We start from the raw sequence: 24,852 nt of genomic DNA on the forward strand, positions 1-24,852 counted from the left end.
TCATTTTCACTCTTTTCCGTGGGGGGTGCTCGGGTAAGCGTCCACCCCTAAAAAATCATGATTTTCTGAGTTGAGAACCCTGGGCGCTAACACGGTTGAGGACGGCAAGCCCCAGTATTCAAACAAACAAAAATTTAAATTGCAAAGCCCATACATACCTTTCCTGATCTACAATAATCAACACAGAACTTGGTGGCTTCTCTGACTGCCAACACATCCATACCATCAGCCTATGGCAATGAGATAACATACAATAAATTATAAATCAAAGTTACATAATTCTAAATACTGAACCACAACAGACAGAGCATGGTTACTGTAGATACAGAAACTGGAAATATAAACCATCGTTAGCCACCAGCTTTGTGAACTCTTCTGCAATATTTGGGAATTGCAAATAATATTCCAATCAAAAATTTAATTTTATCTTCAGGGAGCCTATGATCATCTTATGCTTGAGAAATTTAAGATTTTAAGTTTTGAGTTTTAAGAGTCTTGTAGTCATTTTCAACTTTTAAAGATTGACATGGTTCATAAACAGGCATGATTGATGACTGACAGTGACTAAAAGCTCCACAAAAACACTAGAAACAGTGGTTTATTGCATTATATTTTCTATTTTTCGATGTTAATGGCACCATGAATATTCAGGGAAGGCATAAAAGAGTACAATCATTTACTTTTGTCAACAAGTCATTGTCAATGACACGTCCCCGTTCCGTTCATATTTGAGTGACATATACATTCAAAGCAGATCATGACCGAAATGCACCTGCATATGTACAACACATTGTACTAAATCTGAACAAAATCCATGCATGCATGACTGAGATCCTGTTCTGGAATTGTGAAAATACGTGATTTTAATGCATTTTCGGCCTTAAAATGGCCATCATTCAGCTATTGCTAAGCGGATCATGAAACAAATGCACATACATATTTGTGACATGATGTACCTTGTGTGTGTGAAGTTTGAACTTGATCAATCCAGACATGTCTTGGATACGGATCCAGAACTGAATTCTTTAAGAAAATGGCCGCCAGTCGGCCATTTCGAACTTGATCCGAAAAAAAAAATGACGTGCATCAAGGTCCTATTATGTTTAATGTGAGTACCGAATTTGAACAAAATCCGTCCATGCATAACTGAGATCTGTGTTCGGAATGGTGAAAATGTGCGATTTCAATGCATTTTCGGCCTTAAAGCGGCCGCCATTTGGCTATCGTTAATGGGATCATGAAACAAATGCACATACATATTTGTGACATGATGTACTTTGTGTGTGTGAAGTTTGAACTTGATCAATCCAGACATGTCTCGGATACGAATCCAGAACTGAATTCTTTAAAACAAAATGGCCGCCAGTCGGCCATTTCGAACTTGATCTGAAAAAAAAAAATGACGTGCATCAAGGTCCTATTATGTTTAATGTATGTACCAAATTTGAATGAAATCCGTCCATGCATAACTGAGATCTGGGTCCGGAATGGTGAAAATGTGCGATTTCAATGCATTTTCGGCCTTAAAGCGGCCGCCATTTGGCTATCGTTAATGGGATCATGAAACAAATGCACATACATATTTGTGACATGATGTACCTTGTGTGTGTGAAGTTTGAACTTGATCAATCCAGACATGTCTCGGATACGGATCCAGAACTGAATTCTTTAAAACAAAATGGCCGCCAGTCGGCCATTTCGAACTTGATCTGAAAAAAAAAATGACGTGCATCAAGGTCCTATTATGTTTAATGTATGTACCAAATTTGAATGAAATCCGTCCATGCATAACTGAGATCTGGGTCCGGAATGGTGAAAATGTGCGATTTCAATGCATTTTCGGCCTTAAAGCGGCCGCCATTTGGCTATCGTTAATGGGATCATGAAACAAATGCACATACATATTTGTGACATGATGTACCTTGTGTGTGTGAAGTTTGAACTTGATCAATCCAGACATGTCTCTGATACGGATCCAGAACTGAATTCTTTAAAACAAAATGGCCGCCAGTCGGCCATTTCGAACTTGATCCGAAAAAAAAAAATGACGTGCATCAAGGTCCTATTATGTTTAATGTATGTACCAAATTTGAACGAAATCCGTCCATGCATAACTGAGATCCGGGTCCGGAATGGTGAAAATGTGCCATTTTGATGCATTTTCGGCCTTAAAATGGCCGCTATTCGGCTATCGTTAATCGGATCATGAAAAAAATGCATGTGCATATGTCCCATATAATGTGTGATGTATGAGTGAAGTTTGAACATAATCGGTCCATGCATGTTCGAGATACAGGTGATCACGGACGCACGGACGCACGGACGCACGCACACAGGGCAAAACATAAGTCCCCGTTTTCGGACTCCGTCCGAACGGGGACTAATAAAATGCATTTCCAAATAATTGAGATTCAAATTTGCCGGCACTGTGTTTGTTTTACCCAACCTCATTTTGAAAATGGTTACTGGGGGTATTTGAAACCGAAAATGTCATCTAAGCGTTAGGCCGTCGCTGATTGGCTGCTGAGCTGGAATGCCAATTTTTAGTTTTAAATACCCCAGGAAAGTGTTCTAGGTTCTTCGCGTAATTAGGTGTTCGTATGCAAGGAATTTTTCCACACAAAAACGACGAATTAGGCCGAATTTTGTTATCGGTTGGCTTAATATAACCGCAACGGACCGCATTTTTGTGAAAGATTGGTATTTTTGTCCTGATTTGTAGGAATCTGAAAAACGCGTTTCACAACTTGTCTCTTATTTAGTTTTATGCGTCATTCAAGATGGCGGCCCCCATATAGTAAATATCGTATTTATTTTATTATCACGTGTGCGCCAGCTGACTGTGCACATAAGCTTCCTTTCACGGGAGCTAAAAAAACAAAAGAACAAGCCATGCATGGCACAGTCCCAGTTAGTTATCAAATTTAAGATATAAAGTTTTGTTTATAGTAATATAGCTGGAATATAAACATGTCAGGAATATGATGATTGTTTAACATTTAAATGATTGACATTTGTATCTGATCGTCAAATGAGTATTGAGAGATATTGCTCTGGAACAGCATTAATTAAAACAAAATCAGCCATTATGAATATATGTATAATGAATATATGAAATTTGAACATAGTCAGTCAAAGCATGTCAGAGATATGGCTCTAGAAGCCCATTCATTAAAACAAAATGGCCACTAGTCAGCCATTCAGAATCCGATCTAAAAAATAAAAGTTTTTAGCACAAAAATAGCCACCATTAGGCCACTTTGAAAAGGATCGTCAAACCAATATATCCGTATATCTGTGACATGATGTATAATGAATATTAAAAATAGTCAGACATATGGGTCTGGAAACCCATTCATTAAAACAAAATTGCCACTGGACAGCCATTTTGAGTCTGATCTGAAAAAAATAAAATGACATGCATCAGGAACCCGTAATGTCCAATGTATGTACCAAGTTTGAACGAAATCCATCCATAAATGCCAGAAATGCTTGATATTTGATGATTTTTTAGCACAAAAATGACCGCCATTCGGCCATCTTGAATCAGATCGTAAAACAAAATGATGTTCATCAGGGTCCTATAATGTCCAACGTATATACAAGGTTTGAACAAAATCCATCTGTAAACAGCCGGGAAATGCTTGATTTTGATGATTTTTAGTACAAAAATGGCCGCCATTCGGCCATCTTGAACCAGATTGTGAAACAAATTGACGTGCATATGTCTGATAACGGGGACTAAACATGGTTTACAGTGCACTGATCAAGTATGAGTACTTTCAAAACATTTTTCAATGCAGTGTCCAATGTCTGAAATGCAGTGACAAGGTCAAAGGCAACTTTCAGAAAGGCACCGAGAATGATTTGGTCCAAAAGAAATGCAGCTATTTAAATCAGCAAGCAACCTGTAAATACATACTGGAATGAAGTTTTAAATACAATATGTCCCATATCTAGTATGTTATCAATAGTTATACTGTTAGCAGTACTGACATATTAGCAGTATCCATAATCATTGAATATACCAAAGTTATAAGATTCCAGAGGTGATATGAATATTTAAGTGAACCTTAATGAGCATAACCTGCAATCACTAATTTATCTTGACCAGTTATTTCACAGTTTGAAGTAGGACCAGCACTGCCTTCTATATCATCACTTAGCAACAGAATCATTCTCTTACTGTACAAATAAAGTTGCATAAATTTACACAGAAAAAAAGTTGGTAGTGTTTTTATTACAAACTTCATTTGGTGTACAATGAAAAATTCGAAGTTTAAATACATAGTTCTATATTTATATTTTTTATAGTAAAATAAACGTGTCATAAATGAAGATTTTTAATTGAAGTCAGCAAATCTTCTGTAATAGATTTGTGTATATTGCAGAACTATGTGGTATTGTTGCATGATATAAGCCATCAAAATTGTCTTTCAAATCCAGATCCTGTGAAAAAAATACAAAAACAATTTACAAACAATATACAGTTCACATAAATCCACCGAAACCTTGCAACAATAATTCAGTTCTCTCAAATGCACATTTAAACAAATGGATTCAAACAAGTGACCTTGGACGTAGATGGCGCTGTGACAAGGTGACCGACTATATATTGAAAGATGGCGGTCAGCCGTGTTTGGTCGCAAATTACTGCGGAAGTCAAGCAAGTGTTCAAAACGTAATAAAAAAGACGCCGCCACCGGTGCGCGTGGCCCAATCAATTGACTTGGCTGGTTCCCGCCTCAAGTGTCATGGCGTACCAAGCCACAAGAGGCCGGTAACTAGTAACGGTTCCGGCATTCTGATTGGTACACCACTTTCTCGTTGCTTGTTCCATTTCCCTTAGTTACCTGACGTCAGCGCTTACGCTCGTGGCCGTTCAGGGGTGTCCTTTTGCTTTCGAAAGTTGGGCGAATAAAAAGAATTGTTTCTTTTGTTATAAATTTGCACAGAACATATCAAATCTGTAAATCTAAGCAGGCAGTATGTATGAGCATGGCTTTATTGTAGCATTACAGATACGTTTACGCAAAACGGAACTTGGAATGTTTTCAAATTACGTCACCCAGTCGCGTTCCTTCCGGCCGGAAAACCGGCCCAAATGGAACAATATGGCGATTACTAGTTACCTGCGTCCTACCTGCCATTCGCAAAGGACGCCGGGAACCAGCGAATCAATTGACTAGCTGTAAGCTAACTTGTCAAACGAAAATATCGACGCGCCAAACTGAAAAGGTCGACGCGCCAAAATAAAAATGATAAACCACGCCCACTGCTTCAAAACAACCTGTTCACGTGCGGTGCCAGACAAAATGAAGTTTAGCAGAGATTTAAGGCCGTTTCAAACGCCAATCAGAGAAAATCAACTGGAATCATGGCTCCAAAATATTGACTCCGAACTTTTAAAGTACGTTTCTGCCTTACGAAGGGCTGGATATACCAGTTTACGGGCACGCTTAACAGCGGAAGACCTACAGGACTTTTTACAGGGAATCCCTACGGGACATAAAAGACTGTTACTTTACGAATCGTCCAAACTAATTAATGAACTGCACCGTGTCCATATTTTGATGTATAATTTTAGCATAACTAATTCCTTCCAAGCTAACCATTAAATGTAAAGTCACAGTCTTCATATACCATTGAATTTCGACTGCTCGTTCACCAATTAGAGCGTGTCCGTAGCGAGGGTTCAAATCCTTACTCAATTTGATGCCGGCTTCATCAAAAAACTGGATTGTATTTGGGTCTTGGGTGTGCAGAAAATTTACATATTCATCGCAATATGCTATGTTAGCGTCCCGGGGTTGGTGTTTTGTAAGTCCATCGGCCGCCTGACAATCGGGTTCGAACTGTCCGCCCAATAGTAGTGATCGAAACATTTTCTACAACTTCACCATGTTCATTGATATGGTCTGCAATAGCACGATACGTTATAGATGGTTGTAATCTTTTCAAACTTTCGATCAGCTCCAAGTCACCATCACCAAGCTTATGGTAAAAACCTCTGTTGCGCTTGCTTGATCTACAATGAACGAATCGCTGCTATATTTTACGAATGCCCCGGTCACTGAAGCGATACTTCTCGGCTATTTCACGGAAAGATTAAAAATTCCCATTGACCGGATCTCCCCCGTTCAACAATATGTCAGTTAGAATAATATTTTGTAGCTCCTCCGATGTTTCAGCACCTCGTTTAAATTTTCTGCCCGTGTTACTCACGTTACCGGCCATGTTTCAGTAGTCAGCTGACGAGTTTGATGTGCTCAGAAGCAGTGGGCGTGGTTTAACATTTTTATTTTGGCGCGTCAACCTTTTCAGTTTGGCGCGTCGATGTTTTCGTTTGACAAGTTAGCTGACAGCTAGTCAATTGATTGGGCCACGCGCAGCGATGGCGGCGTCTTTTTTATTACGTTTTGAACACTTGCTTGACTTCCGCAGTATGAAAGATCGTCCCGATATTAACGTAGCTAGTTCACGTCATTTAAAAATTGCAGCTAAATAAACACGGAGTTACACAAAATTATTATTTTTGTAAATAATAACTGGTAAAAAAGATACAAACGAGAGCGCCAGTGATCAAATACAATTGCACTAATACATAGACGATGGCAGTCCATTGACCTTGGGCTACGGGCATCAAACAAATTACCCTCGTAGATCGCAACGATACAATTCACGAAATTTCTTATATCGTTGCTTACAAATATATAATCTTATATTTTAGTCCTGTCACAGTCCCTCTGACTGTGGTCCTGCGGTACACGGACTGTATACGGGGAGGGGGGGTTAGTATCATAACATGGACCGACGATCGCCTGACTCTGCAGTCATTTTTGAGGTGGATAGCAAAAATTAACTTTTAGCGTCTTCACAATAAAAAGACTAGGATCAATCGACATACACTTCTATTTTACCGTTTGAATGACTATTCCATGTTGTCTCGAGGCTATTTTTCGTTTACAAATGACATTCTACACTACTGACGACGTAAAATTCTGGCTAATCTCTCAAAATGGTGGACGTACCTCCTCAGATAGGGCATTTTGAATGAAGTTATTCAGTTTTCTCTCGTAATGGAACTCAAAATCGTAATCACGTGATACTGTTGGATCAATGATTTTTTTATTGTAATAATCAAATCAGAACAATTATCTTGAATACGTCCAAAAATGCATGATCGCTATTGTGACGATCGAATACAAAACAACCGTGACTGTATGCGTAGGGCAGTGCGAAGGGACATTGTCTATTAGTTAGCCCCGATCAATATAGCATTATACGTAGGGCTACTTATATTTCAGTTAAACGCAAGAAAATATTTTTTTAGCCAACACAAATTGAAATAGATAAATGGCTTGAAGGAGCTTGAATGATAAACGAACAGGCAAACATATTATTGCAGGAAGCATTAATTAAATAATGTAAAAACTCACACTCAGTTGATAAAAAATAAAAAAATTACTCCACTGTACTTACCAAATAATTTAGGGATCTTCAGACTATTCAGTCTTAATTATCGCGAAGTGACAACAGGCATCCATAAACAAGGACCCGAACACAAGGTGTGTTACCATTTACCTCACTTAAGCGAATGTTCTCCCAAGATGCAACACTGGAACACATTGCCTGAACGATACGACAATGTAGGGGAAAGGCATGGTCCAGGTACGTGGTAAAAATATTGGTAATCTTTATTGCAATCATTTTCAAATCAAGATATCAAACAAAATACAACTAAAGGTAACATTCTGACAAACCAACATAATAATAGAACTATTTTGACATTAATTTAACAACATAAAAACAACTTTGTATTAGATGCATGTAATCTTAATCAAAATCTGCACATTTAGGGGTCTAAAATAGCTGCCAAACGGTCAAAATTGATCCAATCACAAAACAAATTCATGTGCATATGTATACCTTCATGACATGTATGTGTACCAAATTTGAAAAGAATTCATCAAAGCATGTCTGAAATATGACCGCACACGCACACATGCACAGAACCAACAACAATACTTTCCCGTTTAATATTTTTTCCTATATTTTATATTCAACAGTGAAAACAAGCCATGCATGGCACAGTCCCAGTTAATTATCAAATTTAAGATCTATAGATAATAGATAATAAGATAATACCGTACTCGACCGCATTAGCGCCCATGGCCGGGCAAGCGCCCACCCCCCACTTTTGCACAATTTTTATATTCTGGGTCACATTTGGCAAAGCGCCCACCCCTTCAAAATGCAACTCATTTAAAACTTGGTCTTGCGTAATGAATCTTGGTTATCGTTTTTATATGATACAGCGTGGATATCGACCGTTGTGAACATGTTGTGAATGCGTAGAACACGGTAACCGTGCGTAAACTACGCTTCGACAATGACCTGTTAACACAAGTAAAATGCGGTAAATATTTCATGCCATATTCAGTTTACCTCTCAAAAATGGCTAGTTACTAGTTTTTTGGAAAAACTATGTCGTTTATTCGCTGAAATCAATTCCAACAGATCGTACTTCGACATCGATAATTCACTTCCGCATTGCGTTACCGGAAAGTCTTCGTCAATTTCCGAAGAATTGCGTCAGTACAACACAGCATTGTGCTGGGTTAATAACCAAATTGACCCATTAGGTCAAAGGACGCCACTGCAGGTGAAATCTGCAAATGCATCATGGCGGAAAGTGATTTGTGATGAAAGTTTGCGTACGATCCAACACCTTCGTCAGTGGAGATAATATGACAATTTTGAATTCAACTGTGTTCCAACAGACTCAAATGTTTTTAATTTCGTAAATTCTGGTGGGACGTAATTAATATTGTAATAAAATGTGCATATTTTTTGTGATCATTTCTGTTTCTTCATTGTGAAAATCAATGGCGACTCAACTAATTTCGTAATTTGATTTCCCTCAAAGACGTAATCTGTTACTTGATGAATCAAATTTTTCATTTGCACTCTTTTTCGAGGGGGGTGCTCGGGTAAGCGCCCACCCCTAAAAAATCATGATTTTCTGAGTTGAGGCCCCTGGGCGCTAACGCGGTCGAGTACCGTAGTTTTGTTTCTAGTAATATAGTTGGAACATAAACATGTCAGAAGTATGGATCCAGAAAATGATGCTCGATTATGATTATATTTTAACATTAAAATGACATCTTGTATTTGATCGTCAAACGAGTACTTGTCCATATTGAAAAATATTGCTCTGGAATAGCATTAATTAAAACAAAATGGCCACCAGTCGGGCATTTCGAATACCGTATTTATCCAGGTAAGAGCCCAGGGTCCTGTACATGGAAAATAATAGGAGTGGGCGTTTGTCCGGATATCCCCGGCAAAAAGAAATGAAAAATCGCAAAAATCAACAACACGCACATCAAACTGTGACAGGTAAAAGACCAGTAAATAAAAACAAGCAAGAGAAATAAATGAACAATATGCAACCTTAGAAGTAAAACAAAAATAATGTACGGTATTGCTTATAATGTGACAAATAAACCAGAAATAATAAAAATTGACAGTGAAGAATCATTCAAATTTAGGATTTCCCCCACCGACATACACGCTCAATACGCGTGAACTCAAAATGTCACAGGTAAAAAGCGTAAAATTATTTCCGTTTTTGACAAATACCGGGTCAACAGTCATACACAAACAATAATAATTTACAAATTTACACAGTGAAAATTATGAAAATTCTCAGATCTTTATTTGTACGTTCATTGCCATCTTTGTAAAAGTCAAAACCCTCAAAGTCCAAGTCGCTGTCGTCATCACCGTCGAACAAGATCCCTACAGCTTCGTCCTAAAGTTTTTCGATGTCGTCGCACACAATTTTGACTTAGCACTTTTAATCCACGGATTTTGTTGTAGTTTCACTTTTAATTCATGTCTAATAACAATGAGACAAGAAAAATGGGCTCGCGGGAAAACAACTCTGCTGGAATGGCATTTTTAAATAAATAAATTTGAAACCGATCATGTTATCGCGCCCACAAGTCAAAAGTCACAACGACAAGGAAGCCAAAATCTTCCCTTACTATACCTTACCCTCAGTTTACACTACACAAGGCAAAAAAAAACATAATCACTGGGGATGTTAGCGACAGTTGCTGTCGTTGAATAATTTGTCAAATTAGAATATTAAGCTCCGCCCATACCACATTTAGGCATCTTACTTCATAGGCACAATGACAAACATTTTATTGAATATAAAACTTACCCAGATACCAGGAATATAATCACCTCTGGTAAAGTAGTCTGTGCTAGCTGCAGCTCTTTCAACACTTGTACCCATACCATAGCCATTATTTTCACAGACAAAGATGGCTGGTAGATCCCATAGTTTAGCCATGTTGAATGTTTCAAATAACTGGCCCTGATTGGCGGCACCATCACCAAACAGAGACACACAGACATTATCTGAGTTGTTGTATTTCAATGCAAAGGCAATACCAGCACCAAGAGGTACCTGAAACACAAACATATTATCGGTATGCATTATAATATGACCAGTGTGAATCTAGCCATCTGATAGGCTGGCGCCATGGTTTATATCTGGCAATATATGACTCGGGCCCTGTTTGATGAATAATTAATAAAACAAAAACTGGATTGAAATATGATAAATATTGTCATCTGCAAGTCACTAGCGGCATTTTCAGAACATAGTAATTATGTCAGACAACGAGCCTCAGTTCAATTTTGATCTCAATTTAAAATGGGACCAGCTGGATGAAATTGACGCTACTGATGAAGAACTTCTTCAAGCTACAATTAAATGGGAGCAACAGAACGCCGGTGGTAATAACGAGCCAGATCAACAGATGCCGGTGTCTGCCAAAGGGCAAAGATTCCCAGAATTTTCTGAAGAAATGGTCGAAAACTTGGCAGCAAAGAAAAATGTGAATACTAACGCCTCCACAAAATGGGGTGTGAAATTACTCAAATGTAAGTGTGACAAAAGTCAAAATTAAAAAGTATATAACATAAAGTAACTATAGTTTGTACCGGCATTTTTATTGTTTGTAAACAAAGCGTTGAACGTTTGACTCCATGATGACCAAATTTCCGTACTACCCCCGGTAAAATTATGGGTTTTTTTGTATAGTGTGGTGTTCTGAATGGAAAAATCGACCCAGCCTTCAAAATGGTGGAAGTGCAAGAGCTGGCAAAAATATTGAAGCATTTTTATACCGAGGTCAGGGCTAGAGACGGGAAAGAATACAGCATAAAAAGCTACGCTGGAATTCGAGGAGCAATCCATCGCCACATAACCAATGTTCCATTCAATCGCCCCATTAAACATTATCAAAATCGGGAATTCCAAACTGCCAATAATGTATTTATAGGGAAAGTAAAAAGTTTGAAGTGGGAGGGAAAAGATAAAATCCAACACAAAACGGTTATCAGTGCGGGAGACATGAGTAAGATGTTTATCAGCGATACACTGTTCGACCGTGACCCGGTGTCTATTTTGCGTTTGGTGTGGTTTTATGTAGAGTTTTTCTTTTGCCAAAGGGATGGGAGGGTCTTCAGGATTTACACAACAAGAGTTTTGTTTTAAAGAAAGCTGACGGGGACGGGATTATATCACTTTGGCCTATTTGGAAGCAACCAAAAACCATCCTGGGGATGACTTTGAATCAGATAAACGGATGTACAAAACAGACTTTCCACTTTGTCCTGTTACGGCCATTCTAAAAAAATACAAATAAGCTTCACCTAAGCAATAATGCTTTTTTCCAGCGGCATATTAGTTACTTTACAGGTAGTGAAACAACTTGGTATACAAACGCTCCTTTGGGTCACAATATTTTGGAGGAAATGATGAAAAAAATATCAGCGGCCGCAGAGTTGAGCATGCTGTACACTAACCACTATACAATCATTGAACAACGCTGGAATACCAACACGGATAATCATGAATTTAAGTGGCCATCGGAATGAAGGGAGTAACAGGAATTACTGTCGCGACAGTTCTAGTGAACAAAAACGTCAGTGTAGTGACATTTTAATGTCAAAAATTTAGTGTTCCTATCGTCGATGAGCGTGGTAACAATGACCTTCGATGGTCCCCAGTTCCAGTGTAGTTTGGCCGTTAACATCGGGCATGGCTCAAGTACAGTGTCAGAGAAATATCCCCAAAGTGAAACAGTACGCTCAAGCTAAGTCGCCACAGAAAACCTGTTCAAAAACTGCAATTTCAGAGGCTCTGTGTATGTGTATACTAGCAATTACATTTCTCCAAAACCAAACTAAAATCCTTGAAAACAACAACTTAAAAAATTTCAAACCGCCATGTTCAAATTTACCACATTTGTTAATGTATTAATCTGCGATATTTATAATTGATTCATGTGTATATTTTTTCTGTTTTAATATTTGTATAAACCTTTTTTTATTTATTGACGATGTATTTTAAGTAATAAACTTAAACATTTGCAATTTTATGATAATCATTTTATCTTCGAATTACATGCTTGTGCAAACGCGTCTTGGAGTGATTTCTATTGAAAGAGTGTATGATGAGGCCCCAGAACGTGGTTATTCATCCCTTCCCACACTTTGTTTCAGAAAGATGCCGTATTCCATTAAATATTCAACGTTATCATATTATAATGAGGTTATAAACGGTACACTTTGGTGTTTGGTAGCGGATATAAGACCTTTCAGGGAAAAATTAGCATACTTGGGTTAAATAAAACTTACTAGTACTAGTACAAGTAGATGTGCTTAGGAAAATGATATGAGGCATAAATCATATTTGAATGAGTTAAGTATACAATACATGTAAATTTGTAACATTATAAGGCATGTATAATATAGCATATTTAACTCTGCTCTACTTGGCTAGCATTCATGTTTGCATTCAACTTTAATAGTGTCTTGAAATTATACCTTAAATCTATTAGCGGGGTAAATGCCCATATTGTTCAGGCCATTTGTTTATTTCATTAAATCAGTGCTTATCTCTTTGTGTGTTTGCAGATTAATCACACTTCTGTTGTTGCATACAATGTGTGAATTTGAAGTGAGACTTCCTAAACTATTAAAACATATGACCAAAGTTGTGTTCAAACATGTACTTTCGACTAAACTAATTTGAAATGAAAATACCCTGCAAATGCACATCTAAAGGATAATGCTTCCAATATCATGTGCATAGCATTGAAATACTAATATGCAAATGGAAATGTGTACAATAGACCCTTTTCTACATGTATTTATGAAAATTAACCTCAGTTCAGAACTGTACAAGACAATTGCTCAATGAATCTTTTAACTTTATCGTTAGTCATGGTAAAAATTGATACATTTGTTTATGTTTGTAAATGCTCCAATTATGGTCAACAAGTTATTTACAAAATGCAGACCACAACTGTGACAATTATAATCTTCAATACCATCTAATTCATTCCCATCTACCGTACTCGACCGCGTTAGCACCCATGCCCGGGCAAGCGCCCCCCCCCCCCCCCCACACACACACACTGTTGCACAATTTTTATATTTGGGGTCACATTCGGCAAAGCGCCCACCCCTTCAAAATGCAACTAATTTAAAACTTGGTCTTGCGTAACGAATCTTGGTAATCGTTTTTATATGATACAGCGTGGATATCAATCGCTGTGAACAGGTTGTGAATGCGTAGAACACGGTAACCGTGCGTAAACTAAGCTTCGACAATGACCTGTTAATACAAGTAAAATGCGGTAAATATTTCATGCCATATACAGTTTACCTCTCAAAAATGGCTAGTTACTAGTTTTTTGGAAAAACCATGTCGTTTATTCGCTGAAATCAATTCCAACAGACCGTACTTCGACATCGATAATTCACTTCCGCATTGCGTTACCGGAAAGTTTGCGTCAGTACAACACAGCATTCTGATTGGCAAATAATCGACTTGACCCATTAGGTCAAAGGACGCTGCTTCAGGTCAAATGCAAATGCATCATGGCGGAAAGTGATTTTCATCGAGAGTTTGCGTACGATCCAACACCTTCATCAGTGAAGATAATATGACAATTTTGACTTCGACTGTGTTCCAACAGACTCAAATGTTTTTAATTTCGTAAATTCTGGTGGTACGTAATTAATATTGTAATAAAATGTGCATATTGTTTGTGATCATTTCTGTTTCTTCATTGTGAAAATCAATGACGACTCAACTAATTTCGTAATTTGATTTTCCCTCAAAGACGTAATCTGTCACTTGATGAATCAAATTTTTCATTTGCACTCTTTTTCGAGTGGGGTGCTCGGGTAAGCGCCCACCCCTAAAAAAATCATGATTTTCTGAGTTGAGGCCCCTGGGCGCTAACGCGGTCGAGTACGGTAATTATCTATACCACATAGGCTGTAATAGAAGCTCAATTAAAGCAAAAATTGTATCTATTGTGTACAATACTGTAATGTTAAGATATGAATATTGGCATAGAAATACATCGGATATGTACGCAAGTGCATGCACTTCTACCATACTTCCCCAATCATAAGCCCAGATGCCTGAACATGTAAAATCGGGTAAATTAGGGGGTGGGCTTATACTGGTAGACTACCTCAGAAAAGACAATTATCTAAATTACATCTTTCATTCACAGTGCCAGTCTCAGAGAAATATTACGTATTTTTGAGGGAAAAAATGCGAAATGAGTTGTCATTGATCTTCACAACACTTTTTACAAAGAAGAAACAAACATATTTATAAAAATACACACATTTTATTACAGTACGGTGCAAAAATGGGTAGGATCTGTGGAAAACAGTCAAAGGCAAGACTTTATCATTATGGGTCTGAAATCTGGGGTCAAATTCAAGTTTTACGACAAATGGGACAAAACAATAACAGAACAAGCAGCCTATCAGCTGAGATAGCTACGCTATTAGCAATGCACATTTCAATTAAAGAACTGAAGACATCATTAGAAAATGAACAATATGTATAGTATCAAAGCAATCGAACTTACAGTTTTTAACAAGAAGTCGAAATTATCACTTTCTACCAAAAATGACAAAAATATTCACCAAAATTAGAGAATTGAAGATATCAACACGAAATGAACAAATCTGAGAAAGGTCTACATGTAGTATCTATATATGTAATATCAAAGCAATCGGACTTGCAGTTTTCAACAAGAAGTCGAAAATATCACTTTTTGCCAAAAATGACAAAAATATTCACCAAATTTAGAGAATTAAAGATATCATTACAAAATGAACAAATCTGAGAGAGGTCCACATGTACCTATATATGTAATATCAAAGCATTTGGACTTGTCGTTTTTAACAAGTCGAAAATATCACTTTTTACCAAAAATGACAAAAAATATTCACCAAAATTAGAAAATTAAAGATATCATTATGAAATGAACAAATTCGAGAGTGGTCCACATGTAGTACCTATATATGTAATATCAAAGCAATTGGACTTGCGGTTTCTAACAAGAAGTTGAAAATATCACTTTTTACCAAAAATGACAAAAATATTCACCAAAATTAGAGAATTGAAGATATCATTACAAAATGAACAAATCTGAGAGAGATCCACATGTAGTACCTATATATGTAATATCAAAGCAATTGGACTTGTGGTTTTTAACAAGAAGTCGAAAGTATCACTTTTTACCAAAAATGACAAAAATATTCACCAAATTTAGAGAATTAAAGATATCATTACAAAATGAACAAATCTGAGAGAGGTCCACATGTACCTATATATGTAATATCAAAGCAATTGGACTTGCGGTTTCTAACAAGAAGTTGAAAATATTACTTTTTACCAAAAATGACAAAAATATTCACCAAAATTAGAGAATTGAAGATATGATCATGAAATGAACAAATCTGAGAGAGGTCTACCCAAGGTACATATACACCAAGTATCAAAGCATTCAGACTTGTAGTTTTCAAGAAGAAGTCGAAAATGTAAAACATTGACACGGGCGACGATGGACAATCACTCATATGATAAGCTCCGCTCGACAAAGTCGACAGCGGAGCTAAAAACAAGCCATGCATGGCACAGTCCCCGTTAGTTATCAAATTTAAGATATAAAGTTTTGTTTATAGTAATATAGATGAAATACAAACATGTCAGGAATATGATTATGATGATTGTTTAACATTTAAAAGATTGACATTTGTATCTGATCGTCGAACGGGTATTGAGAGATATTGCTCTGGAACAGCATTAATTAAAACAAAATCAGCCATTTTGAGTACATGTATAATGAATAAATAAAATTTGAACATAGTCAGTCAAAGCATGTCAGAGACATGGCTCTAGAAGTCCATTCATTAAAACAAAATGGCTACTAGTCAGCCATTCTGAATCCAATCTAAAAAATAAAATAACATGCATCAGGAACCCGTAACGTCTAATGTTTGCACAAAATGGCCACCATTCGGCCATTTTTAATAGGGTCGTCAAACCAATATATATTGAATATTTAAGAATATTTCAAATTTGAAAATCAGTCACAGCAAGTCAGAGATATGGCACTAGAACCACATTCATTAAAACAAAATGGCCACCAGTCGGCCATTTTAAATCTTATCTAAAAAACAAAATGATGTGCATCAAGGTCCTATAATGTCCAACGTATATGTTAAGTTTGAACAAAATCCATCTGTAAACAGCCGAGAAATGCTTGATTTTGATGATTTTTTAGAACAAAAATGGCCACCATTCGGCCATTTTTAATAGGATCGTCAAACCAATATATCTGTATATCTATGACATGATGTATAATGAATATTTAAATATGAACATAATCAATCACAGCAAGTCAGAGATATGGCACTAGAACCGGTTTTTATTAAAACAAAATGGCCGTAAGTCAGCCATTTTGAATCTAATCCGAAAACAAAATACTGTGCATCAAGGTTCTATAATGTCCAACGTATATACCAAGTTTGAACAAAATCCATCTGTAAACAGCCGAGAAATGCTTGATTTTGATGATTTTTAGAACAAAAATGGCCGCCATTCGGCCATCTTGAATCAGATCGTGAAACAAATTGATGTGTATATGTATATATCCACGAACAAGTACATATTAAGTGACAATTTAGTCAAAGACGAGAAAACTGCACAATAAATTTGCCTTATTTACACGTATCGGCAATGCAAGCTGCCATGCGACTTCCCCTTCTGACGTCACAAGGGGAATTTCTGTATGCAAATAAGAAGCTAATGAGGAGCCTCGTTTTAAAATACACAAAAATAAAGTTGCCGTAGACTGAGTTTAAAACACATGTTTTCACTTAAAAAAATAATTCATGCTTAGAAACATAAAAATTAATAATATTTATGTATCAAATGATAATTTTAGGTGTGAAAATAGCAGCCATTTCACTGGCACTTTAAGCCTCTTAATAAGCTTATTTTCTTTTGTTTCAACCAAAGTTAATTCTAATAAGGATATTGTCTAGCTCATCTTTGATGCCAATGACATTTTGCTTACAAAAGTAACGAGTTAGCGTAATATGATATACATTGCAGATTTTTGAATGTGACCATAAAATATATTCACATTTACTACGTTCATGTACAGGATCTCAACACGTGCCGAAGAATTTAATCTTTTGTGTTTGCAGCAGTTGCGTTCCCGTTATTCGGGACCCACTTAGGACTGACTCGGCTCGTGCCGAAATCACGCCCTCATTCGTCGATCTGTTATTTGGCCCAAACATGGAAAACGATACGCATATGATAATAATAATTGCTATACTTAAATTATATCCATTTGTTATGGTACACATGTATAGTATTTATTATGAGTCATCTTGTACATGAACAGCAAAGAAGAATCAAAAAACAATTATTTTTCACATCAATGTAGCAATGTAGAAAATACCGGTTGCAGCAGCACATAAATATGTGTCGCTGACGATGGTTTGCATTCATTTCATTTCATTATTACAGCATCTGACCATATACTTGTATATCTGCATTTCCTGTCATCTTCATTTTATACTAGTATGAATCAGCATATGTTCTGCTAAATTTACCACCGAGGGCGTGATTTTGGCTAGTGCCGAGCGTTTAGGCAGCAAATCTCAGCACGTGCCGAGTGTCGGTCCCAAGCATATATCGGCACAGAGATCGGTCCGGACCGTTCACACACAAGTTTTGGCACGTGCCGATGCGGCCCGAGTCTCCGCATGTGTCGAGATCTCTAACGAGAACACCACTATTATGAAACTACGGTCATCACACATGCGCACTGGGTTTTGTTTAGGTGTGAAAGGTCAAAATACATTGTACGCATTTCACAACCGGAAATTCAACAGATGAACCTTAGACTTCAGTTTTCACATGTTTCAATTATTAGCAACTGTAACAAGAACAAGATTTCAAGCGTCTACAACAAAAATTCATAAGGACTCCTACAAAATATGATCGCAGAGAAAGTGTCTAGGCATGCCCTCCTTTCGATACTATCTTTTCTGGTGGTGTTCGCTGATGCTCGGTAAACGAAAATTTCGAACAGTTTTGGGTTTCAAAACCTACGCACTGACAATGACAATCAATATTGTCACATGCAATCATTACAAATACAAAAAGATTCACGATAGTTCATCAGTTCTTCTGCAATCAATGTAATATCGGCCAATTCTTCATTAAAGTTCGCCGAGATCTCCGGAAACAACAGCATTCAAACCAGACGCCATTTTCAGTTCTGTATATGCGCAGTTCGTCTATCGCTTACGAACATGCTCCGAATATTACCAAATGCTCAAGATTAGCATAATCCATTGTAAGAAGGTGCTAAGAGCTAACAGGAACAAATGTTTGTAAACAAACATTGACAATTGATCATAGGGTAAAGCTAAAACAATAGCGTTGTGACTCCTTCCGTTAGTACCTTTTATGCTTCAACTACATGTATCTCTAAATGCAACAGTAATGTACGTAAAACAGATCTAAAGCAAAGTGTTAAAAAATCGCAACAAACAAACAAAGAAATGAATAACACAATGAAAGATTCAAATTTTGCAATTGTTACCTGTGCACCAACGATACCATTTCCACCATAGAAATTAGGAGCATACATATGCATGGAGCCACCCTTGCCTTTAGAACATCCAGTTTTACGACCTACATATATCAAATTAAACACATGCAATATTAAGAGAAAAAAAAGTTTTCCTGTTGGAATATGGATTCGATTTTGATTTGACTTTATTTAGGTTAAAACACTATGAAGACCAGATTGGTTTCAAATGAAATTGTTTAATTGCAATTTGTATATACATGTACCAAAGTCAGGAGAGATGAGAAAGTGATATTCATGGAGCAATAATTTGGGACAAACTATAAAAACAAACATTTCTTTTCAAATTTTGAATTACATGTACGTTTCAGCTCTCAATTTATGACTTGTTAGCTAAAATAGGATTACTGGCCGAGATCCTGACTAATAGACAGGATGTACCACCACATGGGTGGCTAAACACACTAATCATAATACCATATACATTGTAGCAGTTGACACATGCCATGGGAATTTGTCATAAATCACATGCTAACCATTTACCTGTGAGTTCAGAGAGGACACTATGAACTGACAATCCTCGTGTGTATGCCCATCCATGTGCTCTATATGCAGTGATGACAGCATCATCACGTCTCAGTGATGCTTCTATCCCAACACAACATGCTTCCTAAGAAAAAGAAACATAGTGAAATACTTAAAACCTTGCCCATTACTTATTTTCCTACCCTCAAGATGTTCTAACAAAGTACATTCAGTGTATGTGCTGCATGAGACCCACAAAGAACAGAATGAATATAACGGCTCTTTAACCCTTAAGACGCGATGTACTAAATACTCACAATAATGAGTCTGAATCCCACAGCGAAGTATGAGAATAATTGTAAACAACCCTCTGAGTAATTGCATAGTTTTGAATGACATATGTGGAGTACATAATCAGCAAGTTATTGAAAATGACATAGTCCCTGTTAATTTTTTTAAAATTCTCTTTGTGCTCGTCATATTAAAGCCGTGGGTTGTTGCAAGTGTGTCCTTGAAACTCGAATGCAAACTTGAGTGAAACTAATTGCGTGACAACCCCTTCGGTTTAAGACATAGCAAAGAAAAACATCGATCACAAGTGAAACAAAGGTGCATGTCTATGTTACTGCACTTGCTAAAATTGTTTAAAGTATGTTTAAGAAAATGCAAGTCTGAGGATCGGAATGAGGCACTAAAATTACATTACCATACATCTCATGAATATGAATGCTTGTTGCCATGGTGCCCTACAATAAATCTTTACATGGGGCTTTACAATGTTAACATACAATGTATGACCATAATTCTGGGAATACAGCAATTGCAACTCTTTGTAATTGTATTGTTAGTTCTGGACTAAAGTGGCCAATAGACCCTTTGAACAAGTCAAGCACCCTCTTGTGTTGAATAATATGGTGAAGGCAGGGTCCTCAAATTTGCAGTTTGAATAAATATCAGTTCAAAATAATGCGTTAAATACAATTTAACGTTTGTCATGCCTCTAATTTAAATTCACATGGAAGGGGGTGTCAAACAATGGTGATCTATCTGTGAATTACACTTGCCCATCTACATCATAAAATTAAAAGAACTCCTCCTGCAGGGGGGATAGTTTGTCAGTTAATTAGTGTAAAACGTCCATATCCCCATAACTATCTGAGAGGCAAAAAGCAATATCAGATATGCGAAAGGTGCTTGCTTGCTGCAACAAAATGCAATGAGACATGTAATTGGCAAATCAAATAGTAGCATCAATGTGAATCACCCCTGAGGGTGAATGGCAAGCAGAGTTAAAGCATAGGTCAGAATAACTGGCATGTCAAAAAAGACACCAACATTAAGAGTAAGCTAGGCATAGGCCTGATACAAAATAGTCTAAGCATGTCCAAGTTATCACATGTTAAACAAACAAGATGGCCGCCAGTCGGCCATATTTTATCAAATTGAATTGACATGTATCCATTTATGACATGCTAAATATCAATGAAAATGATACATGAGTGATACAGATATAGTAATATGGCCAAAAATAATCAAAGAAAGCTTAGAAAGAACTCCTGAACACATTAAAATTAATTCCTAATTTAAGATTTGCTTTTCAAATAAGAAGCTTGGAAACTAATTTTTGTCTGCTATTTGAGATGCATACATAACATGAAAAGAATGTGATTCACATTATCAAAATTTATAATACATTTGATTTTTCATCCATGGTTTTCAGTTTTATTACATGTGATAGATTTATCAACATTAAACTAATCATGTCTGTGGATTACCTCAATGAACTAAATGAATTATTATACAAATTAAGCAATTATCATGCATAGATTTAGGTCTGTATATTGTTTCAGGGTGCACATGTACAAAGTTTCATTATAATGTGATGATTAATCCTAATTAATTAATCTAAATTAGTGGAAAGCTGAAAAAGTAAATTATTATGCAAATCACGTAATTATTATAGATGTATATAAACCTAAAACTAATTTGATCATTACATTGTGTTAGAGTACATATGTGCATTGTCCTGGAACATCTATGTACAAAGATTCATTGCAATGGGATAATTAGTACATGCGATATCAATGTACAAGCCAAAAATTAACTAATTATGCAAATTACAACACAAAATTACAAATGGTACATAACTTTAGGAAATATAGTAGTAAGGCCAAAAAGTCAGATGGCTGTCAATCGGCCATCCTTGATCCGATTTTGAAACAAATTGTCATAGACATGTATGTGCCAAATTTGAATCAAAACTAACAAAGCATGTCCAAGGTACCACATTTAAAAAAAAACAAGATGCCTGTCAGTCAGGCATCTTTGATCCACGTGTGTGTAATTTTTGCCTCAACCTGGCTACTGCCAGCCCTAAGAACACACATGTAGATCAGAAGCACACATCAGTGTTGTGGCTACTGCATGCCCTCAGAACACACATGTAGATCAGAAGCACACATCAGTGTTGTGGCTACTGCCTGCCCTCAAAACACACATGTAGATCAAAAGCACACATCCGTGTTGTGGCTTCTGCCTGGTCTTAGAACACACATGTAGATCAAAAGTACACATCAGTGTTGTGGCTACTGCCTGCCCTCAGAACACACATGTAGATCAGAAGCACACATCAGTGTTGTGGCTCCTGCCTGCCCTCAGAACACACATGTAGATCAGAAGCACACATCAGTGTTGTGGCTACTGCATGCCCTCAGAACACACATGTAGATCAGAAGCACACATCAGTGTTGTGGTTTCTGCCTGCCCTCAGAACACACATGTAGATCAGAAGCACACATCAGTGTTGTGGCTACTGCCTGCCCTCAGAACACACATGTAGACCAGAAGCACACATCAGTGTTGTGGCTACTGCATGCCCTCAGAACACACATGTAGATCAGAAGCACATATCAGTGTTGTGGTTTCTGCATGCCCTCAGAACACACATGTAGATCAAAAGCACACATCACTGTTGAGGCTACTGCCTGCCCTCAGAACACACATGTAGATCAGAAGCACACATCAGTGTTGTGGCTAATGCCTGCCCTCAGAACACACATGTAGATCAGAAGCACACATCAGTGTTGTGGCTACTGCATGCCCTCAGAACACACATGTAGATCAGAAGCACACATCAGTGTTGTGGCTACTGCCTGCCCTCAGAACACACATGTAAATCAGAAGCACACATCAGTGTTGTGGTTTCTGCATGCCCTCAGAACACACATGTAGATCAAAAGCACACATCACTGCTGTGGCTACTGCCTGCCCTCAGAACACACATGTAGATCAGAAGCACACATCAGTGTTGTGGCTACTGCCTGCCCTCAGAACACACATGTAGATCAGAAGCACACATCAGTGTTGCGGTTTCTGCATGCCATCAGAACACACATGTAGATCAGAAGCACACATCAGTGTTGCGGTTTCTGCATGCCCTCAGAACACACATGTAGATCAGAAACACACATCAGTGTTGCGGTTTCTGCATGCCCTCAGAACACATGTAGATCAGAAGCACACATCAGTGTTGTGGCTACTGCCTGCCTTCAGAACACACATGTAGATCAGAAGCACACATCAGTGTTGTGGTTACTGCATGCCCTCAGAACACACATGTAGATCAGAAGCACACATCAGTGTTGTGGCTACTGCCTGCCTTCAGAACACACATGTAGATCAGAAGCACACATCAGTGTTGTGGCTACTGCCTGCCCTCAGAACACATGTAGATGAGAAGCACACATCAGTGTTGTGGCTACTGCCTGCCTTCAGAACACACATGTAGATCAGAAGCACACATCAGTGTTGTGGCTACTGCCTGCCCTCAGAACACACATGTAGATCAGAAGCACACATCAGTGTTGTGGCTACTGCATGCCCTCAGAACACACATGTAGATCAGAAGCACACATCAGTGTTGTGGCTACTGCCTGCCCTCAGAACACACATGTAGATCAGAAGCACACATCAGTGTTGTGGCCACTGCCTGCTCTCAGAACACACATGTAGATCAGAAGCACACATCAGTGTTGTGGCTACTGCATGCCCTCAGAACACATGTAGATCAGAAGCACACATCAGTGTTGTGGCTACTGCATGCCCTCAGAACACACATGTAGATCAGAAGCACACATCAGTGTTGTGGCTACTGCCTGCCTTCAGAACATGCATGTAGATCAGAAACACACATCAGTGTTGTGATTTCTGCCTGCCCTCAGAACACACATGTAGATCAGAAGCACACATCAGTGTTGTGGCTACTGCCTGCCCTCAGAATACACATGTAGATCAGAAGCACACATCAGTGTTGTGATTTCTGCCTACCCTCAGAACACACATGTAGATCAGAAGCACACATCAGTGTTGTGGCTACTGCCTGCCCTCAGAACACACATGTAGATCAGAAGCACACATCAGTGTTGTGGCTACTGCGTGCCCTCAGAACACATGTAGATCAGAAGCACACATCAGTGTTGTGGCTACTGCCTGCCCTCAGAACACACATGTAGATCAGAAGCACACATCAGTGTTGTGGCTACTGCCTGCCCTCAGAACACACATGTAGATCAGAAGCACACATCAGTGTTGTGGCTACTGCCTGCCCTCAGAACACACATGTAGATCAGAAGCACACATCAGTGTTGTGGCTACTGCCTGCCCTCAGAACACACATGTAGATCAGAAGCACACATCAGTGTTGTGGCTACTGCCTGCCCTCAGAACACACATGTAGATCTGAAGCACACATCAGTGTTGTGGCTACTGCCTGCCCTCAGAACACACATGTAGATCAGAAGCACACATCAGTGTTGTGTCTACTGCATGCCCTCAGAACACACATGTAGATCTGAAGCACACATCAGTGTTGTGGCTACTGCCTGCCCTCAGAACACACATGTAGATCAGAAGCACACATCAGTGTTGTGGCTACTGCCTGCCCTCAGAACACACATGTAGATCAGAAGCACACATCAGTGTTGTGGCTACTGCATGCCCTCAGAACACACATGTAGATCAGAAGCACACATCCGTGTTGTGGCTACTGCATGCCATCAGAACACATGTAGATCAGAAGCACACATCAGTGTTGTGGCTACTGCCTGCCCTCAGAACACACATGTAGATCAGAAGCACACATCAGTGTTGTGGCTACTGCATGCCCTCAGAACACACATGTAGATCAGAAGCACACATCAGTGTTGTGGCTACTGCCTGCCTTCAGAAGATGCATGTAGATCAGAAACACACATCAGTGTTGTGATTTCTGCCTGCCCTCAGAACACACATGTAGATCAGAAGCACACATCAG

The 24,852-nt window shown here is 38.1% G+C and overlaps 1 protein-coding gene across 1 annotated transcript in view; it reads right to left on the reverse strand.

Moving 5' to 3' along the window:
- Positions 1 to 24,852, reverse strand: part of LOC144364044 (pyruvate dehydrogenase E1 component subunit alpha, mitochondrial-like) — a 53,505-nt gene that overhangs the window by 5,859 nt on the left and 22,794 nt on the right. The window contains exons 4-7 of the mRNA XM_085505608.1: positions 19,560 to 19,686; positions 19,029 to 19,120; positions 10,235 to 10,483; positions 159 to 230 (exon numbers count right to left, since the gene is read on the reverse strand). Coding sequence (XP_085361734.1) covers positions 159 to 230; positions 10,235 to 10,483; positions 19,029 to 19,120; positions 19,560 to 19,686 — 540 coding nt within the window. The remainder of the gene's footprint in view (positions 1 to 158; positions 231 to 10,234; positions 10,484 to 19,028; positions 19,121 to 19,559; positions 19,687 to 24,852) is intronic.

Source organism: Saccoglossus kowalevskii, chromosome 11 (genome assembly GCF_978046115.1).
Source record: "Saccoglossus kowalevskii chromosome 11, keSacKowa6.1, whole genome shotgun sequence".
Taxonomy (NCBI): Eukaryota; Metazoa; Hemichordata; class Enteropneusta; family Harrimaniidae; genus Saccoglossus; species Saccoglossus kowalevskii.